The following is a 22542-nucleotide window of genomic DNA, read 5'->3' as shown; positions in this document are numbered from 1 at the left end:
TTTGCCTGTCATAAAGTCCGTTATTACCTGATAATTTATTGCTATGTTTATTGATTGAAATATTAGTAAAGTAGGGCTTTATGATTTATCCTTTATGCATTATATTTATATTTCCTGTGAATATTTTTATTATCATTTAAAGTTTTATTACTTTTATGTAGTTTTCATACATGTATGTGCATGAATGTACATATACTTGTTTGCCAAAGTACACTTGTGGAGGTCAGAGGACAATTTGTAGGGGTCAGTTTTCTTCTTCCCCTCTTTAGAACCCCAGAGATTGAATTTAGGTTGTTAGATTTGGTAGTAAGCACTTCTGCCCACTGAGTTATCTTACGAATCCTTTTTTTTTTTCTATTTTCTTTTTTAAAATTTTAATTAAAAATTATTTATTATGTATAGTGTTCTGTACTGCAGACCAGAAGAAGGCACCAGATCTCATATATGGTCATGGACTACCATGTGGTTGCTGGGAATTGAACTCATGACCACTGGAAGAACAGCTATTGCTCTTAACCGCTGAGCTATCTTTCCACTCCTCCTTGTTTTTTTCTTTTGACTTCAAATTATACCAATTTCATGCTATCTGGGTGGATGATCATGTTTGCTTGTTTTCTGTCTCCACAAGATGTTCAAGACTTACAACATAAATCAGTGTATATGATGTGCTCATTGTCACTAGGAAGGGCTTGCTTCCTTTTACAGGGAAAGCTAATAATAGCTATATTAAATTTTTATGAGTTGACATCAGCACTTGTAATTTGATGCCACACGTGTCTCCAGTCTTTTGTATTTATTGCTGGGTTTCTCTAACAGAAGGACATTGGGCTCCCATCATCTTTAACTGTTTTTAAAAGATTTATTTTTTATTTTATGTATATGAGTACACTGTAGCCGTACAGAGGGTTTAAGTCTTCATATGGTTGTTGGGGATTGAATTTTTAGGACTTCTGTTCACTCTGGTCAACTCTACTCGCTCAGTCCCTGCTTGCTCCAGCCCAAAGATTTATTCATTATACATAAGTACACTGTGACTGTCTTCAGACATACCAGGAGAGGGCGTCAGATCTCATTAAGGGTGGTTGTGAGCCACCATGTAGTTGCTGGGATTTGAACTCAACTTGGATGAGCCATCTCGCCAGCCCCCATCTTTAACTTATAGTCACTTGCCTAGACTTCTTCGTACTGGTAGTTACATTGTAGTTGCTAATCACAGAAAAGAATTGTAAGTTTATTTGTTACTCGTAGTTACATTGTAGTTGCTAATCACAGAAAAGAATTGTAAGTTTGTTTGAATGTATCCATCTGTCCAATTTTGTTTTAAGATAAGGCTTCTATAGTTCTTGCTATCGTGGAACTCACTCTGTAAACCAGGCTGGCCTTGAACTCAGATCTGCCTGCCTCTACCTCCTGACTGCTGGGATCAAAGGCGTGCGCCACCACTCTGGATTTTTATTGTGCCAAGTTCTCTCCTAGTCCAGGCTGCTTTTGAAGTGGTAAGCAATCTTCCTGTTTCAGTTTCCTGAATGCTAGCATTATAGGCATGAACCACCATGCTCAACTCTTTATTTACATTTAATTGACATATTTTTGAGTCAGATTCTCAACTTTTATACTTAAAGTTCAGTCCCCAGCTATCTTCTTGTTTTTTGAATGAAGTTTATGTCCAGTGTCCTGTGTTCACTAATTGCTTGATTTGGGCCCAGTAACAGTCTGCTTCTTTTAATGGTAGTGTGTGACTTCAGTTGGACTAATCGTTATTGCTAACAAATATCAAATACTATATGTATTGTGGGCAGCACAGTTAGGGAGATAGACATAGATATGTCGCTGCAATAATGGAAGAGCAGCAGTTACAAAGTAAATAAAGTGAACTAGGAGAGTTATCAAGTGGGAGTACAAAAATGAAAATCCTCAAGCAGAAAAAAGACCTATTCACATATTCTTCTAAATGAATTACCTAAGTTGATCTTAGTATAAACACTGGGGCTGGGACTGAAAGGACAGAACGAATCTCTGTTGTCCCCTTTGTATAGTGTTTGCTTTTGATTTTTAGCTGAGTTAACTATTCAGCCACACAGCATCTCTTTTCAGAATTTTCCATGTGCTAGAATTACAGCTGTGTGCTACCATGCTTGATTGAGGAGAGAAGATAACTGCACAGGGGGAGGGGGGTCCATTTAACATGAGAATGTTTAATAGGACAGCTGGAGACATTCTTAACCTTGTACTTTTCTCTATAAGAATACTAATACACACTTTTGTTATATTTTTAACGAAATATATCAGGGGTATTACTTTTAAGTTCTTTAAAAATTTCTTTTGTTTGTTTGTTTTTAAAGAATTATTTATTTACTTTTTGTGTATGAGTCCACTGTAGCCGCTTTTAGACATGCCAGAAAGTACATCTGATCCCATTATACATGGTTGTTTCTCACCATGTGGTTGCTGGGAATTGAAACTCAGAATCTCTGGAAGAGCAGTCAGTGCTCTTAACTATTGAGCCGTTTCTCTACTTGATTGTTTGTTTTTTTGAGACAGGGTTTCTCTGTGTAGCCCCCACTGTCCTGGAACTCATTCTATAGACCAGGACCAAGCTGGCCTCAAACTCAGAGATCCAACTATCTCTGTCCCCTGAGTACTAGTATTAAAGGTGTGGGTCACCACCACTCACCTTATTTTTTTAGTGTTGAGTGTTTTGCTTGTGTGTCTGTGCACCACTTGCGTGCCTGGTACCCAGGGAGGTCAGAAGATGATATCAAATGTTCTGGAACTGGAGATACAGATGGTTTTGAGTCACCATGCTGGTGCTGGGAATCAAACCCAGGTCCTCTCAAAGCAACAGATGTGCTTAATTGCTGAGCCATCTCCACCCCATCTCATTGAGATGGTAAAGTGGGGCATCTGGTTGTGTTGCCAGCCTAGTACTTGATCCTCCAGTTTTAGTCTCCCAAGTATGATATTCGCTGCTTAGTGTACACATCTATTATTTTGAAATGTTTAGGAACTCACTTGAGATTTCTATGTGGAATTTGTATTCTTTGAACTTGAAGTTAGTTCTTAGTTCTAGTAATTCTTTTCCCATATTTTTATTGATTCCTTGAAATATACCACTTAAGACAATCTTACTATGCAAACCAGCTGGCTTTGAACCTCCAGAGATCCTCCTTTCTCCCGTTTCTTAAGTGTTGTTATTAAAGGATTGTGTTACTGCTATGGATCCTGTCATCTGTGCCTTGTGAGTGTAGAACTAAGACATGTACCATCAAGTCTTGTTTATGGGTACTGGGGAAAGAACCCAAGGCTTTGTTCATATGGCTACTTAAATATCTGCCTACCAGCTGAGTTATAGACACCTCCAGCCCTATACTTTGTCTTCTTATATGGAGTTTTTTAGTATTTTGTTGAAAGTTTTTACATCACTACTCATAAGTAATAATAATACTGTATAGTTTCCTCTCTTGTAATATCTTACTTTGATTTGATATCAGAGTAATAATGGCTTCATAAAATGAGTTAGGTAGTATCCTCTTCTATTTTTAGATGAATTCACATCCTCTTCTACATGTTTGTTATGATTAATGGTTAGAACATCTGAACTTTTGCTTTTCTTTGTGAGTCATTTTTGGTGAGTAATGTCTTCCATGTTTTAATTTTTAAGACTCAAATTTATTAGTTTGTTAGCTTGTCACACAGTGTATGGTTCATAGAATTTATTTATAATCTTTTTATTTAGCTAAGGGTTGGTGGTAGTAATCCTCTCTTCTAAATCAGTCTATCCTAAAGTTTATTCTATTTTCTTTGAACAATTACTTTTTGGCTTCTTTAATTTTTTTTCCATTCCTTGTTTCATTAATTTCTGTTCTTCTGTTTGCTTTTGTTTTAGTTTACACTTGTGCCTCCAGTATTTTAGATTTAATATATGTGTATGAATATTTTGCCTTACATGGATTTGCACCACTGGCCTGCTTAGTCAGTGCCCATGGGTGTCTGATCACCTAGAACTGTAGCTGTGGATGGTTGTGAGCTGCCCTGTGGGTGGTGGTAGTCATCTGAGTTCTTCTATAAGAGCAGTGAATGTTCTTGCCAGCTAAACCATTTCTCCAGCTTCTGTTGCCAACATTTTATAATGGGATAAAATGTAGCTTATTAATAGTCATCATATATGCAGTGTCAGAGACAGGTGGATGTCTGTGAGTTCAAGACCATCTTGGTTGGTCTACAGAGTGAGTTCCATGACAGCCAGAGCTACACAGGGAAACCCTGTCTTAGATAAAAAGACTTTTAGTATTACCAGTATTGCTGGTTTCATAGCTTCAAAATGGGCTTGGGAGACTGTAGGCATTCATATTTTGCTTTTATTCATTCATTTTATTTATTTGAGACAGTAACCCTTCTTCTGTAATCCTTGCTGATTTATTGGACCTGCTATATAGGCCAGGTTGGCCTCAAATTTGTGTTCATCTACCTGCCCCCTGCCTCATGAGTACTTGAATTACAGGCATGGGCCACATTGCCACTTTTGGTGTTTAATATATTGAAAAGTTGATAAATATTCTTTATTCTTTCCTTTTTCAGATAAAATCTGTGGTTCTGGACTTAATTCTGATATGATGGAAAATAACAAGGAGGAGGTAAGTAGGACTTTGAAGCATTTTAAGGATGATTAATTATTAACAGTATTTATCTTTAGTGCTTCCAATGTCCTAGCATTTAAGGCTACTGTTATATACATTTATTGTTATGAAACTTCAGTTTGACTCCTCCATTGCTGGTGGGATTGCTTGTACAACCACTCTGGAAATCAGTCTGGTGGTTCCTCAGAAAATTGGACATAGTACTACCGGAGGACCCAGCAATACCTCTTCTGGGCATATACCCAGAAGATCTTCCAACTGGTAATAAGGACACATGCTCCACTATGTTCATAGCAGCCTTATTTATAATAGCCAGAAGCTGGAAAGAACCCAGATGTCCCTCAATAGAGGAATGGATACAGGAACTGTGGTACATTTACACAATGGAGTACTACTCAGCTATTAAAAACAATGAATTTATGAAATTCTTGGGCAAATGGATGTATCTGGAGGATATCATCCTTAGTGAGGTAACCCAATCACAAAAGAAGTCACTAGATATGCACTCACTGATAAGCGGATATTAGCACAGAAACTTAGAATACCCAAGATACATTTTGCAAAACACAAGAAAACCAAGAAGGATGACCATCGTGTGGATACTTCATTCCTCCTTAGAATAAGGAACAAAATACCCATGAAAGGATATAGGTACAGGGACAAAATTTAGAGCTAAGATGAAAGGATGGACTATCCAGATACTACCCCATCCAGGAATCCATCCCATCATAAGCCACCAAACCCAGATACTAATGCACATGCCAACAAGATTCTGCTGAAGGGACCCTGATATAGTGGCCTCTTGTGAGGCTATGCCAGTGCCTGGCAAACACAGAAGTGGATGCTCACAGTCAGCTATTGGATGGAACACAGGGTCCCCAATGGAGGAGCTAGAGAAAGTACCCAAGGACCTTAAGGGGTCTGCAACCCTGTAGGTGGAACAACAATATGAACTAACCAGTACCCCCTGAGTTTGTGTCTCTAGCTTCATATGTAGCAGAAGATGGCCTAATCAGCCATCATTGGGAAGAGAGGCCCCTTGGTCTTGTAAACTTTATATGACCCAGCACACGGGAAGGCCTGGGCCAAGTAGTGGGAGTGGGTGGGTAGGGGAGCAGGGGTGGGGGTGGAGTATAGAGAACTTTCAGGATAGCATTTGAAATGTAAATAAAGAAAATAATAATAAATAAATTAAAAAAAGAAACTTCAGTTTGTTGTTTAATTTGTGGTGGTGCCCATTTTATCATGCAGTTCATTTTAGTTTACTTGAGGTCAGAAAGGGCTTGTCAATTAATAAGATATTTAATCTTCATTATGTTTTATCATCTTGAGGTACCCATTGTGGAAAGGGCTCTAGAATTTTGAGATTTTATTTTATTTCCTTTTTCATAGGCAGGCTGTCTGTATCCCTGGCTTTCCTGGAACTCTCAGAGATCCACCTGCCTCTGTCTCCTGAGTGTTCAGACTAAGGGTATTGCTACCATGCCCTGCTGCTTTTAAGATTGTCCAAAGCATGCTTGCCAGAGGTTCTAAGCATTTTCCTAATAACATGCACTGAGGGCCTTCATTTTTCCTGCAGAGCTACATTTTTTTGAATTGTTTTCTTAAGATTTATTTATTTTATGTATATAAGTACACTGTAGCTGTACAGATGGTTGTGAACCTTTATGTGGTTGTTGGGAATTGAATTTTAGGACCTCTGCTCACTCTGGTCATACTGGCTCACTCCGCTTCCTCATGTTAACTCTGCTCGCAAAATCCTTGCTAGCTCAGGCTGAAAGATTTTCTATTTATTTATTTATTTATTTATTTATTTATTTATTTATTTATTTATTATACATAAGTACACTGTAGCTGACTTCAGACACACCAGAAGAGGGCATCAGATCCCATTATAGATGGCTGTTAGCCACCATGTGGTTGCTGGGATTTGAACTCAGGACCTTCAGAAGAGCAGTCAGTGCTCTTAACCGCTGAGCTATCTCGTCAGCCTGCAGAACTACATTTTAAGAGAAACTATTTTGTGCCTTTTATTTTGAAGGATTTTAAAAGAAGACTTTGGACGTAAAAATCATATTTTGTTTTATTTTTAGACAAAAGATCCTTCTATAGATGTTGGGACAAATTTACTCACCTTTCTGCTTGACTTTTCTTTTCATGTTTAGGGAGCTAGCACCTCAGAAAAGTCCAAATCTTCAGGTTCATCAAGGTCAAAGAGGTAGGTTGATGTTGAAAGGAGTAAAATGTTTTCTTGTTTTGGTTATTTGGTTTACTATTTCTAAAAACACAATCTTTTTTAACGAACTTATGATTTTTTTTAAAAAAAAAAACCATTATACAAATTGAAATGCTTAGAGATGAGTAATATACTGTAATAAATTCTATTAGATTTATTGTATTGAGGTTTCGCGTGAAAGGAAATTATTTTTTTAAAGATTTATTTATTTATTTCATGTGTGTGGGTTCACTGTTGCTGTCTTCAGATACCAGAAGAGGGCATCAGATCCCATTACAGATGGTTGTGAGCCACCATGTGGTTGCTGGGAATTGAACCTGGGTCCTCTGGAAGAGCAGTCAGTGCTCTTAACTGCTGAGCCATCTCTCCAGTCCCTGAAAGGAAATTTTACAAAAGGATTTATATAATTAGTGATGCTTGTAATATATATTGCTTTACCGAGAAGAGAAAGGAGAAATGTTGAATTTCTCTTACAATGATGTGGGGTTTTAAGTTTTAAGATTTACCTGATGCCTGGGAGGGAAGGAGTCATTTCAGTTGGATGTTAAAGGAAATTGAAGAAGTGGTATGATGTCTTTTCTTTTGAATTCCCAAACAATTTATAAGGACAGGAACCATTTCCAGGTATACTTAAGATTCACTATTTCGGGTTGGTGAGATGACTCAGTGGGTAAGAGCACCTGACTGCTCTTCCGAAGGTCCAGAGTTCAAATCCCAGCAACCACATCGTGGCTCATAACCATCTGTAACAAGATCTGATGTCCTCTTCTGGAGTGTGTGAAGACAGCTACAGTGTATTCACATATAATAAATAAATAAATCTTAAAAAAATTATTAAAAAAAAAGATTCACTATTCCATGGGTTGGCAGTCCTTTCTGGAAAACTTCTGTGTAGTACTACTTGCTTTTGCCATCCTTATATAATAGAACTACTATCTCATATTAAAAAACAATTTACCTCTTTATTAATATATTCTCTAATTTCCTTAAAAATTCACCTGCTACCAGAATGAAGTGTGTGGTCAGTTAGAATCTCTAGTGATCTGATAAAGAGATATTTAGTGACTCTGATGGTATCCTGATAGTAATGGTCTTGGTATATTGCTCCAATGGTCAAAAATGCCCATAACTCTATGACCATAACTCTTTTTTGTAGGAAACCTTCAATTGTGACAAAATATGTAGAATCTGATGATGAAAAACCCACGGATGAGAATGTAAATGAAAAAGCTGCTACTGAAAATTCAGAAAATGACATTACTATGCAAAGCTTGCCAAAAGGTAATCTGTATTAATTTTTCACATGATATTAAATTGAAATATATTTTATTATGACTGTTGTTATACACTGCTAGTGGTCTGGAAATAATGTATAGTTTGGGAATGGAAGTATATGTTACTCAGTTAGGTAAGACAATTCAGGTAGTTTAGAAAAGAACAAAATCTAACATTTTTTTTCTTACATTTTTTTTTTAATAAGGGGGATGACAAACTTTCCAAATTACATTTGAGTATGGAAATAGGTTTAAGGGCTTAAGATACTAAGTGTTGACTTTAATGTCAGTGATATTGCCTATTTAAAACTGCAATGGCTGCTCCTGAAAACAGAAAGCATTTTGAAGTCTTACTGACTTTGTTTTTTGTAGTGCTGAACGTTATTTTGCATGCTAGGCCAGTCTTACTGCATTCTGATATTTCCTAAAAATGTTAACTGTTAATAGATTTAGGGGAGATTCTTGAAGTTCCTCTTTAAACACGCCTTGTCACAGACCTTTTGACTGTGGTAGTCCTACCTGTGAAGTGTCATTGATTAGACTGGAGAGAAGATAATGTCAAGTGGACCTTGGACTCTTCATTCAAGTGTGAGAATAGTGTGCTTAGATGATAAGAGAGTTATAAAGGTCTTACTGATTTTATGGTGTCTCAAATTGGAACTTTTGTTTTCCTTTGTTAAATATATGTTCTAGTCTCTTAGCATATGTTTTATAGCAGTATTTGCTAAACCTCTTTATATTTATGCTTTATGACTTCTCAATTATGGAAGTTTGTTGAATGTCAGTATGAGAGATTGGGCTTCACTTAACTAGGGTAAGTTAGCATAATTAGGATTCTTAAAAAAGATTTATTTATTTTATGTATATGGGTGGCTGTACAGATGGTTGTGAGCCTTCATGTGGTTGCTGGGAATTGAATTTAGGACCTCTGCTCGCTCTGATCAACCCCTGTCACTCTGGTTGGCCCTGCTCACTCTGTCCCTGCTCTCTCTGACCCAAAGATTTATTATTATGAATAAGTACACTGTAGCTGTCTTCAGCCATAACAGAAGAGGGCATCAGATCTTATTACAGATGGTTGTGAGTCACCATGTGGTTGCTGGGATTTGAACTCAGTACCTTCAGAAGTGCAGTCAGTGCTCTTAACCACTGAGCTATCTCTCCAGCCTCTAGGAATTATAAGATGAATAAAGTGAAATGAGAGTGATGGAAAGAAGAAAAGGGAGAAGAAATTGCTGATGACTGTAATTTACTTGGTTTTTTACAAGTTATCTTTAGCAATTTCATGTATTTGTTTGGTGGCTGACAGCTGAAACCACTAATGTGGGAGTTTGTTTTCTAATGGTGGTTACCCAGTTTTGATTCTTGTGGTCACTGGGAGTGCTTCAGGTGTTCAGGAGAACTAGGAATCCAAACATTTCTTCTAATGAAACTGTAGCTGGAAGTTGGTATGTTACAAACCTGACCTAAGCTTAATTCTCATATTTAAATACCAGGAACTGCTTTCTAAGCTTACATGTGGGTGATTATTTTCATGGTTACTGTATTGAATATGCATACATAGCCGACTGTCAATGAATTAACTCATTCAATCCTCCAAATCAGTGGTTCTCAGCCTTCCTAATGTTTTTACCCATTAATGTAGTTCCTCATATTATAGTGACCCCAATCATAAATTTATTTTCGTGGCTACTTATACTTTCGTGTAATTTTGCTGTTTTTATGAATTGTAATGTAAATATCTGTATTGTCCAATGGTCTTAGGCAACCCCTGTGAACGTGTCCTTTGACCCCCCGAGGGGGTGGTGAATCTCAGGTTGAGAACCACTGTTCTAAACAATGTAATATAGTAGTTATTGCTTCTATACTGTTAGAAGTTTAGGATCAAGGGATTTTTTTTTCTGTGAAACACAGATTTTAGCTCAGGTCTGTCTGAAGCCAGTGCTAGTGGATCCTCTTGATACCACAGCTTTGCTTTTGTTTAGAACACTCTTCAGGAAGGAACACTAGTTCTTCTTAAATCTTGAAGCTCTTTTCAAACCCTGGGGCTTCTCTGAAAGTACATACATGAAGTGATTGCTATTTTACAACTACCATTTTTGGGATGTGAGTCTTTAAGTTTACCGCAGTGGACTGTAATCAGTCCTCTGTGCCCTCCCGGCCTTTTTTATACTTCTCCGTTTAATTATTAATGCCAACTAGATAGCAGTAATTTGCTAAAATCTTCTTGGTGCGTTTACACATCCCTGTGTTTCATATGGAAGTCTGACAACTCCCTGCATTGAGTCAAATTGTTGTTATAATGGCCAGTTTAATACTAAGCCCAGTAATGCACATAAATGTTGAGGCTTGGACCTGTTCTTTATTTAAAGATTTATTTATGTATACGAGCACACTGTAGCTGTGTTCAGCCACACCAGAAGAGGGCATCAGATCCCATTACAGATGGTTGTGAGCCTCCATGTGGTTGCTGGGAATTGAACTCAGGAACTTTGGAAGAACAGTCAGTGCTCTTAACCACTGAGCCATGTCTCCAGCCATGGCTTGGAGCTTTTTTATGATGTATGTTTTATTTGTTTTCTCCCCAGCCTGGAGGTTTTAGAGTTACAGAAGGATAGTCTTTCTAAAACATTTTGATAGACATCAACAAACGATCTCATTCTACAGTTAATTGGTTGACTACTTCAGTTTAAAGTGTCTTAAAATGACCTTCAGTTTAAAACTCTTCAAGGACTTTGAATGCTGGTGAAACTTTGATGTTCTCCGGGGGAAATTGTGTAGACTAGGTCCAGCAGCAATAGAGTGAACTTTACTGTTTCCTACCCTCCACAAGCCCCTCCCCGCGAAGCAGGGTTGAAGAACTCTTAAAAATCTTGAATATTCCTTTTCTAATTTGGATTGTAAGAAAAATAGGCTATCTTTCGCCTTCAGCCAGTTACTTTAAACTGTTTAGGGAACCTGGCATGAATGGTCATTTCATAAGAGCTTTTGTCCTAGGCACTGTAAGCACTGGGAGCTGGGCTGAGGCTTTCTGTTTGACTGACACATTTCTTCTAGTTCATAATACCTCCCTCCTGTTTTTATGAACTAAACTTCAACAAGTAATTTGATTGCTGACACTTGGCCCTGTTTACCCCGTGGTCCTTATACAAATACTAAAAGCTTGACAGGAACAAACTATGTACCAGCAATGTTGGCTTTATCTGAACTGAAGTCTTGCACTTCACTTGCACATTTAATATGTGTAATTGGTTTTTTAAATGAAATCATTCTAGGTACAGTGATTGTACAACCAGAGCCAGTGCTGAATGAAGACAAAGATGATTTTAAAGGGCCTGAATTTAGAAGCAGAAGTAAAATGAAAACTGAAAATCTCAAAAAACGCGGAGGTAAATACAAGTGAAAATGAAACATGAGTTTAAATTGCTGTCTATGACCATATTGGAAAATCTCATATGCTTACTAAAAATACCTCCATTTTTCTGCCCATTGTTTATTAAAAGCACTACTTAAAAATAATTTCTGTTTCTCTTTGCGCTCTGAAGCAGAAAAGGTTAAAGTCCATTTCTCCAAAACACCTTTGCCTTCAGTGGCTACTAGTAGTTGCAAGAAGCCTAGCACATCTCCACATACTGGTTCTAGAGGACATACATGCCAGAAAAGCATGAGTGTGCCCTCCAGTGGAAGCAATTTCCAATTGTGTAAAACTTTGCCTGTGGCCTCCTTCAGGTAACTTCTTACACACTCCTAATAATGCTGTGGACCGTGATAGAGCATGAAATTAGGTGTTTGCTGCAGTATTTATTTAAAATACCAACACCTTCATTCCTGACAAGTTCGAATTTCTGGATGAGTTCAAGAATGTTCCCAAGTTTGTTCTTCATGGATGCCATAGAACTCATTGCAACAATAAGTAGAGGATATGGGAGCTGGAGTAATGAACTCCTTCCGTCGTTCTGTCCTTCCACTCTTGGTTTTTCCTCATACAGAGCCAGAGTGTCTAGCTATCCATAGGAAGAATGTCGGGAGAATTTACTTAGAAATCTATTATAGTTGAGTTTCTGCCCCACTTTTTGTGTGTGGTTTTTAAATAGTGCCTATATATAGTTTTTGGGCAGAATAATAGAGTCAGAATCTGTAACTATAAGAGGAATGACTCTTTCAAAATTAGAACATGCCAGACCTCCAAGTAAAAGTGTTATAGAAGTATCCCTTTAATATTTTTTATAGTACATAATTATGAAATTATGTTGAGATTTTTAAAGAAAATTTTAGATTTTATTTTATGATTATTTCAATAGAACTAGTAAAATATTTTCTATACTTAAGATAATATCAATTTATTAAATTTTGTTAGGTTGCAGGTGAATCAAGGGATTGTTGTTTAGTCTTTTGTCCACAAGAGGGTGTTCTACCCCTTTTATACATAAAGATTATAATCAGATTCCTCAAATTTGTAGTAGGGAAGCTGCCATTTCAACAAAGCTAAGGTACTGTTTTTCAACCTTATTCACCACATTAATAGTAATGGGTAAGGATCAGTAGCACTTTATTTATTTTGTTTATCCATCCTGTAGTAAAGTCAAATAACCAGACAGCACTGTTTTAAGACTAATGTTTGATGGTGTCTTTTGTGAAGACACATTAGATCAGTCAGTGTCTGGAATGTGGAAACAGCTTGAAGACAGAATGAAAGAAGGAGCTACTGTTGCTGGAGAGTGAATTCCTAGTGCCGCTTTGGTATGCTGCAGTACTTGGGTTTAGCAGATGTGTTGCTGGGATTTTATTGGATACTCATCGTAAGAATATCTACATCATGCTTAAGGGTCTATTTCTTTTGTAGTGATATGGTCATTCCTAAATATTTTATGTTTATTTTTATCTTAGTGATTTACATGTCTAAGCTATGAGAAATCTCAGGAGATATAGTAAGATACAATCTTAGGGTTTCTAATACTTTTATGTGTGAATAAACTAGTGGTTTGAGGTAAAGCATGGCTATAGTTAGCATTCAAGACATTCTGGAAGATTAGTTCCCAAATGGAACAGGAATGTAGAAAACTTTGAGGAATGTAAACTATATCAAATAATCTTAATTTGGAATAAAAATATGGCACAATAGCAAAGCAAAAGTACATTTAAGGAACTTAATCATAGCCTGTTTTAATATACTTTGCCCACTTAAATTGTTTAAAGTATTTATTACACAGTTTTTTTACATGGCAAAAGTATTTTATATTCCTTAAAACCTCTAAAATACGTTGAGCTAATAAATGCAAGTGCCTTTTACATTTCCACAGTTACACTCTTTAAGATACTTCATTAAAAATAAACTTTCAGCCGGGCGGTGGTGGCGCATATCTTTAATCCCAGCACTCGGGAGGCAGAGGCAGGTGGATTTCTGAGTTTGAGGCCAGCCTGGTCTACAAAGTGAGTTCCAGGACAGCCAAGGCTACACAGAGAAACCCTGTCTTGAAACCCTCCTCCCCCCAAAAAATAAAAATAAAAAAATAAACTTTCAACCTACATGTATAGAAACAAGTGCATAAAGTAACATTCAACATTTTACCATATTTGCTTCAGATCTTACTTAAATAAAATACTCAGTTCTGTTCCCATCCATTTTCCCTTCTTCCTACCCCACAGGTAATGATTATCTTAACGTTTTATGCATGTGCATGGATATGCATGGCCTTTTATATCTCAATGTGAGTCAAAAACAATTTTCATTGAAAAAAGTATAAAAAGTAGTATGCTGCTTATATGCTTCGAGAGCACTGTGTTTTTGAAATTTATCCATGCCATGCCTGCATGGGTTTAGTTTCACTGTCCATACAATGCTGGACTAGTATAGTTCTCAAACAGGAAACTTCTTATCCTCAGCTGTGACTTCTTTTGCACAGGACAGAAAAACATCTCCAAAGGACCACCGAGTTAAAAAAAATTCATGTGTAGTATATACACAAGAGTACCTGGATGGTTAATGAATAAATTTAACATTAGATGAATTTTCAAACTGGAGCTTTTATTTATCTTCTTCATCTTAAATCAGTATTTAAAATGTTTATGTGTGTTTTTTTTAAAACATAACAGATTACAAGCATCTAAGATGAAAACCATTGACATAAGACACTGATTTCACAAAATATTAGCAGCATATATAGTAAAGTCTCTTTCTGAAAAAGTGTTATTGTGTTCTTTTAAAGCACCAACAAATAAAGATACAGTAATATTTGGATCCATGGTGCTTTGAACCTTAAAACTAACAAAATTATGTAACAGAATTAAATGATGAGAAATATACATGATGTTTTGTCTTTTATTTAGGAATAGAGACTGTCACTCATTACCATTTACCTCCTTTTCATTTTTGAATGTACACTTTTGCACTGATTTACTTTGAAGGATAGTCACACTGTGATTTGGATCAAGGCCTTGATTGCATTTCAAGATCATTTGTAAAACATTGTCTTAAGAGATTTAAATGTATTGTTTAGATGTGGGAATTGCTGTCTGTTGTCTTGACTCTCCGTTTCTTAACCTTCTCTGTCTCTGTCTTTGTTTCTTTCTGTCTCTGTCTCTTTCTGTCTCTCTGTCTCTGTCTCTCTCTTGTGACAGGGCATCACTATGTAGCTCACGTTAGACTCAAATTCCTGGGCTCAAGTGATCCTCCTGTCTCAGCCACCCAGGTTGCTGAGATTCCAGGTCTGTGCCTGATTTTGTTTTGTTTTATTTTCAAAGAGTCTTGCAATGATTTGATATTCTCCGAATGGGAAGGACTGCCTTGACATAACCAGGCAGGCATTCAGAGTAAAGCAGGAGGGGTCAGAGTGATAATTCAGTGGTTAAAAGCATTGGTTGCTCTTCAAGAGTATCCATGTGGTTCACAAGGGATTTGATACCCTCTTTTGACCTCTTGAGACTACCAGAAGTAGTACAGGTGAAAGCCCTATACTCAAAAATAATAATAGAAAGTGTATAAGAAAATATGAGGCAGGTGAGGTTTTCTGCTTCTTTTCTTGAATAAGTTGTCTTCAACCCGTTTTCTTGCAGTAGAGCTGACCTCTCCCACCCTCCCAGACATTCTGCTTGCTGCTAAGAAGATGTTGTGTTTGCATTTGTCACAATGTCATGTTTGCAAATAGTAGACATTATTGATAAGGTAAAGGTTATCAGGTAAACATAGAAAGAAGGTCTTGGTGATTAGTAATGTTGAAGTAAATTTTGGGAATTGTTAACACCATAAATTACCCAGTTTTGGTCTACCATCTTGATAGAATCTATGCAAACAGTTGTATTTAAGAAGCCAAACCTTCAATGGCATGTCTAACTGAACTGTAAAATTGAAAAAGAATTCTCCTTGGCCATTTACTTTTCCATTCCCTATGAACTGATACTGAATTTGTTTGCAAGACAATAGCAAATGACAGAGTTTGAATCTGGGTGTGGTGGCGTATGCCTCTAATCCCAATACGGGGGAGATTGAGGCAGGAGGGCTGCTGTGAGTTGCAGACCAGCATGGGCTACATTTCCAGTACCAGACCAGCCAGGGCTACCTAGCAAGAACCTGTCTCAAGAAACAAAGAGCTTTGATTTTCATTTTAAGGAATTTTTCATGGTGTCTCTTTAGATTCTGCCAACTTAGGATAAGTGAGTTGTGCATCTGTATGATGAATGTAGTTAGCATGTATGATTCATCTTAGAGTCGGTCAAGTTTGTTATGGTCTTTGAAAAGGTCAGTAAAATTACCCTTTTAACCTGTGTCCAAGATACTTTCCCATGGACTATGAACTCTAGTGTTTCTAATGCCATATGAGTGTAACTCTGTAAGTCATGATCACTCTTTGCTCCTAGAAGACGGACTTCATGGGATCGTGAGCTGCACAGCTTGTGGACAGCAGGTCAATCATTTTCAAAAAGATTCCATTTATAGACACCCTTCCCTCAAAGTCCTTATCTGTAAGGTACGTTTCACTTGTTGAGAATGGGTTTTGTCCTTTGGAGGGCTCACAGTAGATGAGGAATGAGAATGGCCATTATGTAAGAGATACTGTACTCATGAGCTTACAGGAAGCTTGCATCATCTGACTTTATGAGATAGAAATTGAAACCTAAAATATGAGTAAGAGTTAGTTGGGTTAAGTGGGATGATTTTACTTTGTTCTAGATGGTTGGCGTGGTGTTCAGAGGTTGGGAGGTGAAGGGGAGGGGAGACTTACTGTATTTAAAACCTGCAGTTCCTGTGTGTGCATATATGTGATTTATAACTAACCCTAACTCTTCCATATCCTCCTCTAAATCTCCATGTCAAGCACACCTTCAATATAATTAGGAAATAAAAGATTTTAGAAAGTGTTTCATATATGTTAATTAGAACGTTAACAGTATTTGTGTACTTTTTTATTAGGAAAAAAACCTGGATTTAGTTTCATATAGCTTTGATACCAAGGTTTCGGGATCTCCAGCCCACGTTGGATTAAGAGTAGTTCTATGTTAGCTTGTTTCCCAATGAAAATGTACTCCTTCAGCCAGGATTGGTGATACACACCTTAATCCTAACACTTAGGAGGCAGAGGCAGGTGGATCTCTGTGGATTATATCCCAGACTGGTTTACATAGTGAGTTCCAGTGAGACCCTGTTTCCTTTGAACTACAGAGGAAGGCCATAAGAAACATGCCAGATGAATGTTTGATAGATTCTGACATCCTCAGCTCTACCCAGCTTAATTTGGTTCCTTACATGTTTTCCCCTTTCTTGAATTCATTTGATCCACAGTTCTATCCAAAAGCCCTTTTGTTGTAGTGTTCAAATCTCTTATCACTGGGTTTGCTACTTGCTCTTTTTGCCTCTATACTTGCCCTTTTTCCATGGGGGCCTGTGTGTCGTGTACTGATGCGTCACTAATAACATGTCATTTGTCTTTCCTAGTCCCAGTGGAAAGGTTTAATGAGACTTGCATTTGAATACTTTCTTTGCATCTTACCCAGTTATGTTAGTTACTTATCTGTTAATGAACCTCAGACTTCCCCATGAGATTTTAAAATACTATATGTTGTTAATTGCTTAGCTGTAGACATAGTGTTTATATATACTAACTGTTAAACATTTTAATTAGCAGAAACATAGATCTTTATTTAGAACTTTGGTAGCTAGTTGTATGAAATTAGAAATGTGTTTATTAAGTAGATTGTCTTTTGTATACTTTTATATGAGGAATAGTGGTTCTTGATGAGAATTCCAGTTCAAGATTTCAAGGAGCCCGTTTCTTGAAATAGTCCAGTGTCTAAAGTATTTGGTAGTACAGTATTCTTGCTTTTATCACTTAAAACATGCATAACCCTTTCACATTTTAATGGCTTCAAAGATTTGTGACTTGTGTATTTTGAATAAATTTCCTCTTCTCTTTTCTTTGAATAGAACTGCTTTAAGTATTATATGAGTGACGATATTAGCCGTGACTCAGATGGAATGGATGAACAATGTAGGTAGGTAATAAATTCTCATTTAAGATTGTTGTCTACTTTGGGGTAATTATCAACTTCATTAGATGTATGTTTTTCTCCCCTAAGACATGTTTTTATGTTTGTGTGTGTGTGTGTGTGTGTGTGTGTGTGTGTGTGTGTGTGTGTGTGTGTGTGTGTGTGTGTGTGTGTGTGTGTGTGTGTGTGTGTAACAGTCCTCACAGTTCTGGAACTTGCTTCATAGACTAGCCTGGCTTTGAACTCACAAAGATCAACCTGCCTCTGCTTCTCAAATGTTGTCATTAAAGACATGCACTATCAGTCTTGCTAGATTCATGTTTTAATTTTTTTAAAAAATTTAAACCATGTGTCTTTATGCATGTGTGTCTATGTGTAATTATGAGCAATTGTGTGCAGTTACCCTTGGAAATCAGAGGTTCTAGTGAGCTGTCTGATATGGGTGCTGGGAACCAAACTTCATTCTGCTGCAAGAGCCCTAGGGTCTCTTTAATTCCTGAGCCATCTAGCCAACCTTAGTAGATCCATGTTTTGTAGAGTTTTCCTTGCTATGTTTAGTTGTTCGTTGTCTTTTCCCACAGACCCTTGTTTAGTTTTACATTTCAGATAAAAGTAAGCAGACCAAGTAAATTACTACTTTAAAGATGCTCGTAGGAAATTTTAAATTCTTATATCAACAAATATATGAAAATTCCTTTCACTAGAAATAACATTTGCATCCTTAAACCATTTCAGATGGTGTGCAGAAGGTGGGAACTTGATTTGTTGCGACTTTTGTCATAACGCCTTCTGTAAGAAATGCATCCTGCGCAACCTTGGTCGAAAGGAGTTGTCTACAATAATGGATGAAAACCATCAGTGGTATTGCTATATTTGTCAACCAGAGCCTCTATTGGACTTGGTGACTGCGTGCAACAGCGTATTTGAGAATTTAGAACAGTTGTTGCAACAGAATAAGAAGAAGATAAAAGTTGACAGTGAAAAGACTAGTAAAGTCTGTGACCAAACATCCAAATTTTCTCCAAAGAAGAATAGTTCTAGTTGTAATGGAGAAGAAAAAAAATTCGAGGAGTCCTGTTCTGGTTCTGTAACCTCCACTTCCTCAGCACTAACTGTGCCCAGAGAGATGATTAAGAAGACAAAAAAACTGATTGAGACTACATCCAACATGAACTCCAGTTACATTAAGTTTCTAAAACAGGCAGCAGATAATTCAGAAATGACTTCTGCCATGAAGTTACGTCAACTTAAGGCTTTTAAATCTGTGTTGGCTGATATCAAGAAGGCTCATCTTGCATTAGAAGAAGATTTGAATTCAGAGATCCAAGCTTTGGATGCTGTACACAAAGAAAAAAATACCAAAGAGCTTAAAAGCACAGATTCTAAGTCTGAAACAAAAATGCGAAAAGGGGAAAAATCCTATTCGACAGAAAAGAAAGAGTTTTTAAAGTTAGATGCTAGATCATCAGTCAAGGCCATAGATGGTGAAGAGCAGAGAGCACACAAGAGTACTAGTGGGGAACATAAGGGTTCAGGTAGGAAAGATGGTTCTCAGTATGAACCGACTAACGCTTCCGAGGATTTAGATATGGATATTGTGTCTGTTCCTTCCTCGGTTCCAGAAGACATTTTTGATAGCCTTGAGAGTGCTATGGAAGTTCAGAGTTCAGCTGAATATCAAGGAGACGGCAACAGTGGGACTGACCCAGAACTTGAGAGCTCCTCTGTAAAATTAAATGCTTCTTCAAAAGACGGCAGAGGAACTACTAAGTCAAAAGTCACAGCGAAAGTAAGAAAAGAATTATATGTTAAACTTACCCCAGTTTCTCTTTCGAATTCCCCAATTAAAGGTGTTGACTATCAGGAAGTCTCACAAGAGAAGAATGGCCGTAAAAGTTCTGGGGTGGCCCGAAGCTCAGAGAAATGTAGACCTAGAGAGGAAATTAGTGATAATGAAAATGATGTCGCAATACTTTTAGAAGACTCCGATCTTCGAAGATCCCCACGTGTAAAAACTACACCGTTGAGGCGACAGACAGAAACCAACCCTGCAATGTCGAATTCAGATGAAGAAAGTAATGGAACTGTGAAGGAGAAACAAAAGCTGTCAGGTTCAATAAGAAAAAAGGATAAGCGAAACTCACCTGACTGTGCTACTGATAATCCCAAACCTCATAAGGTACCCAAAGCTAAGCAACCAGCAATTGGGGATCAGAATTCAGATTCTGATGAAATGCTAGCAGTCCTCAAAGAGGCAAGTCAGATGGATCATAGTTCTTCCTCAGACACTGACATTAGTGAACCACAGATTAATCATAAAAGTAAAACAGGGAAAGATGATAATGGAAAAAGGAAACGGAAAAATTCTACTTCCGGGTCAGATTTTGACACTAAAAAAGGAAAATCAACTGAAACCTCTACTATCTCTAAAAAGAAACGCCAAAACTACTCAGAGTCCTCTAACTATGACTCAGAGTTAGAAAGAGAGATAAAAACCATGAGCAGAATTGGGGCTGCCAGAAAAAGTGTTTCAGATAAAAAAGAAGAGGACTCTTCTGAAGATGAAAAACAAAGCAAAAAAGGAGTGGATAATAGAGGGCATGAGAGGGCAAAGACAGCACAAGAAGGGTCATCTGCTGATGACACTGGTGACACTGAAGGCAGGCAGGGAGGGAGTTGTTCCATAGCAGAAGGTTCCATTGAGAAAGTCAGGAGTGAAGTGGAATTCCGAGAGATGCTTTGTAAACCTGGTGTTTCCTCTGATGGTGCTGAAAAGCCTTCAGTGAAAGAGCAGAATGTGATCTCCCCCGAAGACAAAAGAGTTACTAAAACTAAAGAAAAGACTAAACATCTGAGAAGCAGACCAGGTAGAAAAGTAAAGAGTGGATCGTCTGATGGCGCTGATAGATTTCCAAAGGAAGAGCGGAGTGATGAGTCTTCTGAAGGCGAAAAGAAGCAGAGCAGACAGAGACCTGGAACTAAAGGAAAGAAAGCTCCAGATTTAAAGAGAGAAACAGTGAAGAGAGAGCAGGAGTGTGAGTCTTCCTCTGATGGGACTGAGAGATTGCCAGAGGGAGAAGAAATTGGTCCTTTTTCTAAAGGCATAAAGCAAAGTAAAACTGACACAGCCGATGGAGAAAAGAAAGGCAAAAAATGGAAAGATAAATCATGTGAGAAGAAGGAAGAATTATCTGATAGTGTTGATAAATCGCCAGGAAAAGGAGATAGTTGTGACTCTTCTGAAGATAAGAAGACCAGGAATAGACTGTCTTTGAGAGAGAAGAAACAATTCAGCTTGCCTGCAAAGAGTTCAGGGAAGAGGCCAGAATGTTCATCCTCGGATACTGAGAAATCCTTGAAAGGAGAGCGTTGTGACTCCACTGAAAAGAGACCGAGAAGAATTGACTTGAGAGAAAGAAGAAACTCCAATTCAAAGAGAAACACCAAGGAAGTCAAGAGTGCTTCATCCTCTTCTGATGCTGAGGGAAGCTCAGAAGACAATAAAAAGCAGAAGAAACAAAGAACTTCAGCCAAAAAGAAGCCCGGCAATACGAAGGAGAAAAAAAGAAACTCCTTAAGAGCAACTCCTAAAAGGAAGCAAGCAGACATTACTTCTTCATCTTCTGATATAGGAGACGATGATCAGAATTCTGCAGGCGAGGAAAGCAGCGATGAGCAGAAAATCAAACCCGTGACTGAAAATCTAGTGTTGCCTTCACACACTGGATTTTGTCAATCTTCAGGTATGCAAGAATAAATTTCAACTTTAGAGTTTCTAATTTTCCCCCTCCCCTTTAGAGTTTCATATTGTTGATTTTCCCCTTGGGTGAAATGCAGTTAAGTAAGAAGCCCATTGAAAATGTATGTAGACATTTACTGTAGATGTTCGCTTATTTGGAGGCCATCATTGGGGAGCATTTTGAGAATCATCAGGTACACCAATTGTTGGCTAAGCAACAGAAACACTTTGTCACTGGTTAATGTGTTTTTCTGAAATAATGTGTAGTAGTTTATAAAGTTAATCAAGTTGATGCTGCTACCCAACCTAGGCTACCCCAAGAAGCCAAGTTTTGCTATCTGTTGTTTCCCCAGGGGCCATCTAAAATAGTCAAATGTATAGTAAAAAAAATTATTTATTAATTGTGGCCACATTGGAAAGAAGGACAGAGATCCAGTGACACCCCTCTCCCCTCAGCCATGTCTTGTCTTCTGAAATGAGTAAGGTTTATAGATGGCAAGGGATATATGCACATCTAGGTTTTCTTGGTCATGCTGTGGTCCCCACTCACTGTTGATCTACCAATTAGTCTTTAGTCAGTCTTATCTCACAAGGCGTTTTCTTTTTTGTTTGTTTTTTAAAGTATGGAATGCCTCATAAATGTGCGTGCGTGCGTGCGTGTGTGTGTGTGTGTGTGTGTGTGTGTGTGTGTGTTTTGCCATTTTTATACAGGGGCAATACTAGTTTTTCTCTGTATCATTCTAATTTTACTGTATGTGCTGCTAGTGCAAGTACCTACTGGTGCTATGACAAGTTCTTAGAGCTGTGGAACCTCTTTTCCCAGAGCCAAGTGCTCCTTTTGGCTAGCCCCAGGCTCCCAGTCTTTTCCTTGTCCTAGCATTAGATTCCCAGGGAAATTGGTGATTCCTGGGGAAAATTGCTCTTTCGTGGATCTAGTTTTCAGTAGTCATCTTGAGGGAGACACTTAATGTCTCCATTTTCATTCTGCCAGGCTGGTTATAATATCAGTAATTTTTAAAAAAATTTTTTTATTATCATTATTTTCTTTATTTACTTTTCAAATGCTATCCCGAAAGTTACCTATACCCCACCCCCCCACCCCTGTTCCCCTACCCACCCACTCCCACTACTTGGCCCAGGCCTTCCCTTGTGCTGGGTCATATAAAGTTTGCAAGA

General features: G+C 37.7%; 1 protein-coding gene across 13 annotated transcripts in view; it reads left to right on the top strand.

Moving 5' to 3' along the window:
• Positions 1-22542, top strand: part of Atrx (ATRX chromatin remodeler) — a 141714-nt gene that overhangs the window by 43929 nt on the left and 75243 nt on the right. For 10 of the 13 annotated variants that reach the window (XM_029534439.1, XM_029534450.1, XM_029534437.1 and 7 more), the window contains 7 exons: positions 4579-4634; positions 6803-6855; positions 8030-8154; positions 11423-11536; positions 16002-16111; positions 17566-17633; positions 18363-21370. In XM_029534439.1, coding sequence (XP_029390299.1) covers positions 4579-4634; positions 6803-6855; positions 8030-8154; positions 11423-11536; positions 16002-16111; positions 17566-17633; positions 18363-21370 — 3534 coding nt within the window. The remainder of the gene's footprint in view (positions 1-4578; positions 4635-6802; positions 6856-8029; positions 8155-11422; positions 11537-16001; positions 16112-17565; positions 17634-18362; positions 21371-22542) is intronic. The other 3 variants (XM_029534446.1, XM_029534440.1, XM_029534445.1) reach the window with 2 other exon arrangements.

Source organism: Mus pahari, chromosome X (assembly GCF_900095145.1).
Source record: "Mus pahari chromosome X, PAHARI_EIJ_v1.1, whole genome shotgun sequence".
NCBI classification, from domain to species: Eukaryota; Metazoa; Chordata; class Mammalia; order Rodentia; family Muridae; genus Mus; species Mus pahari.
This window is presented reverse-complemented; position numbering and strand designations above follow the sequence as displayed.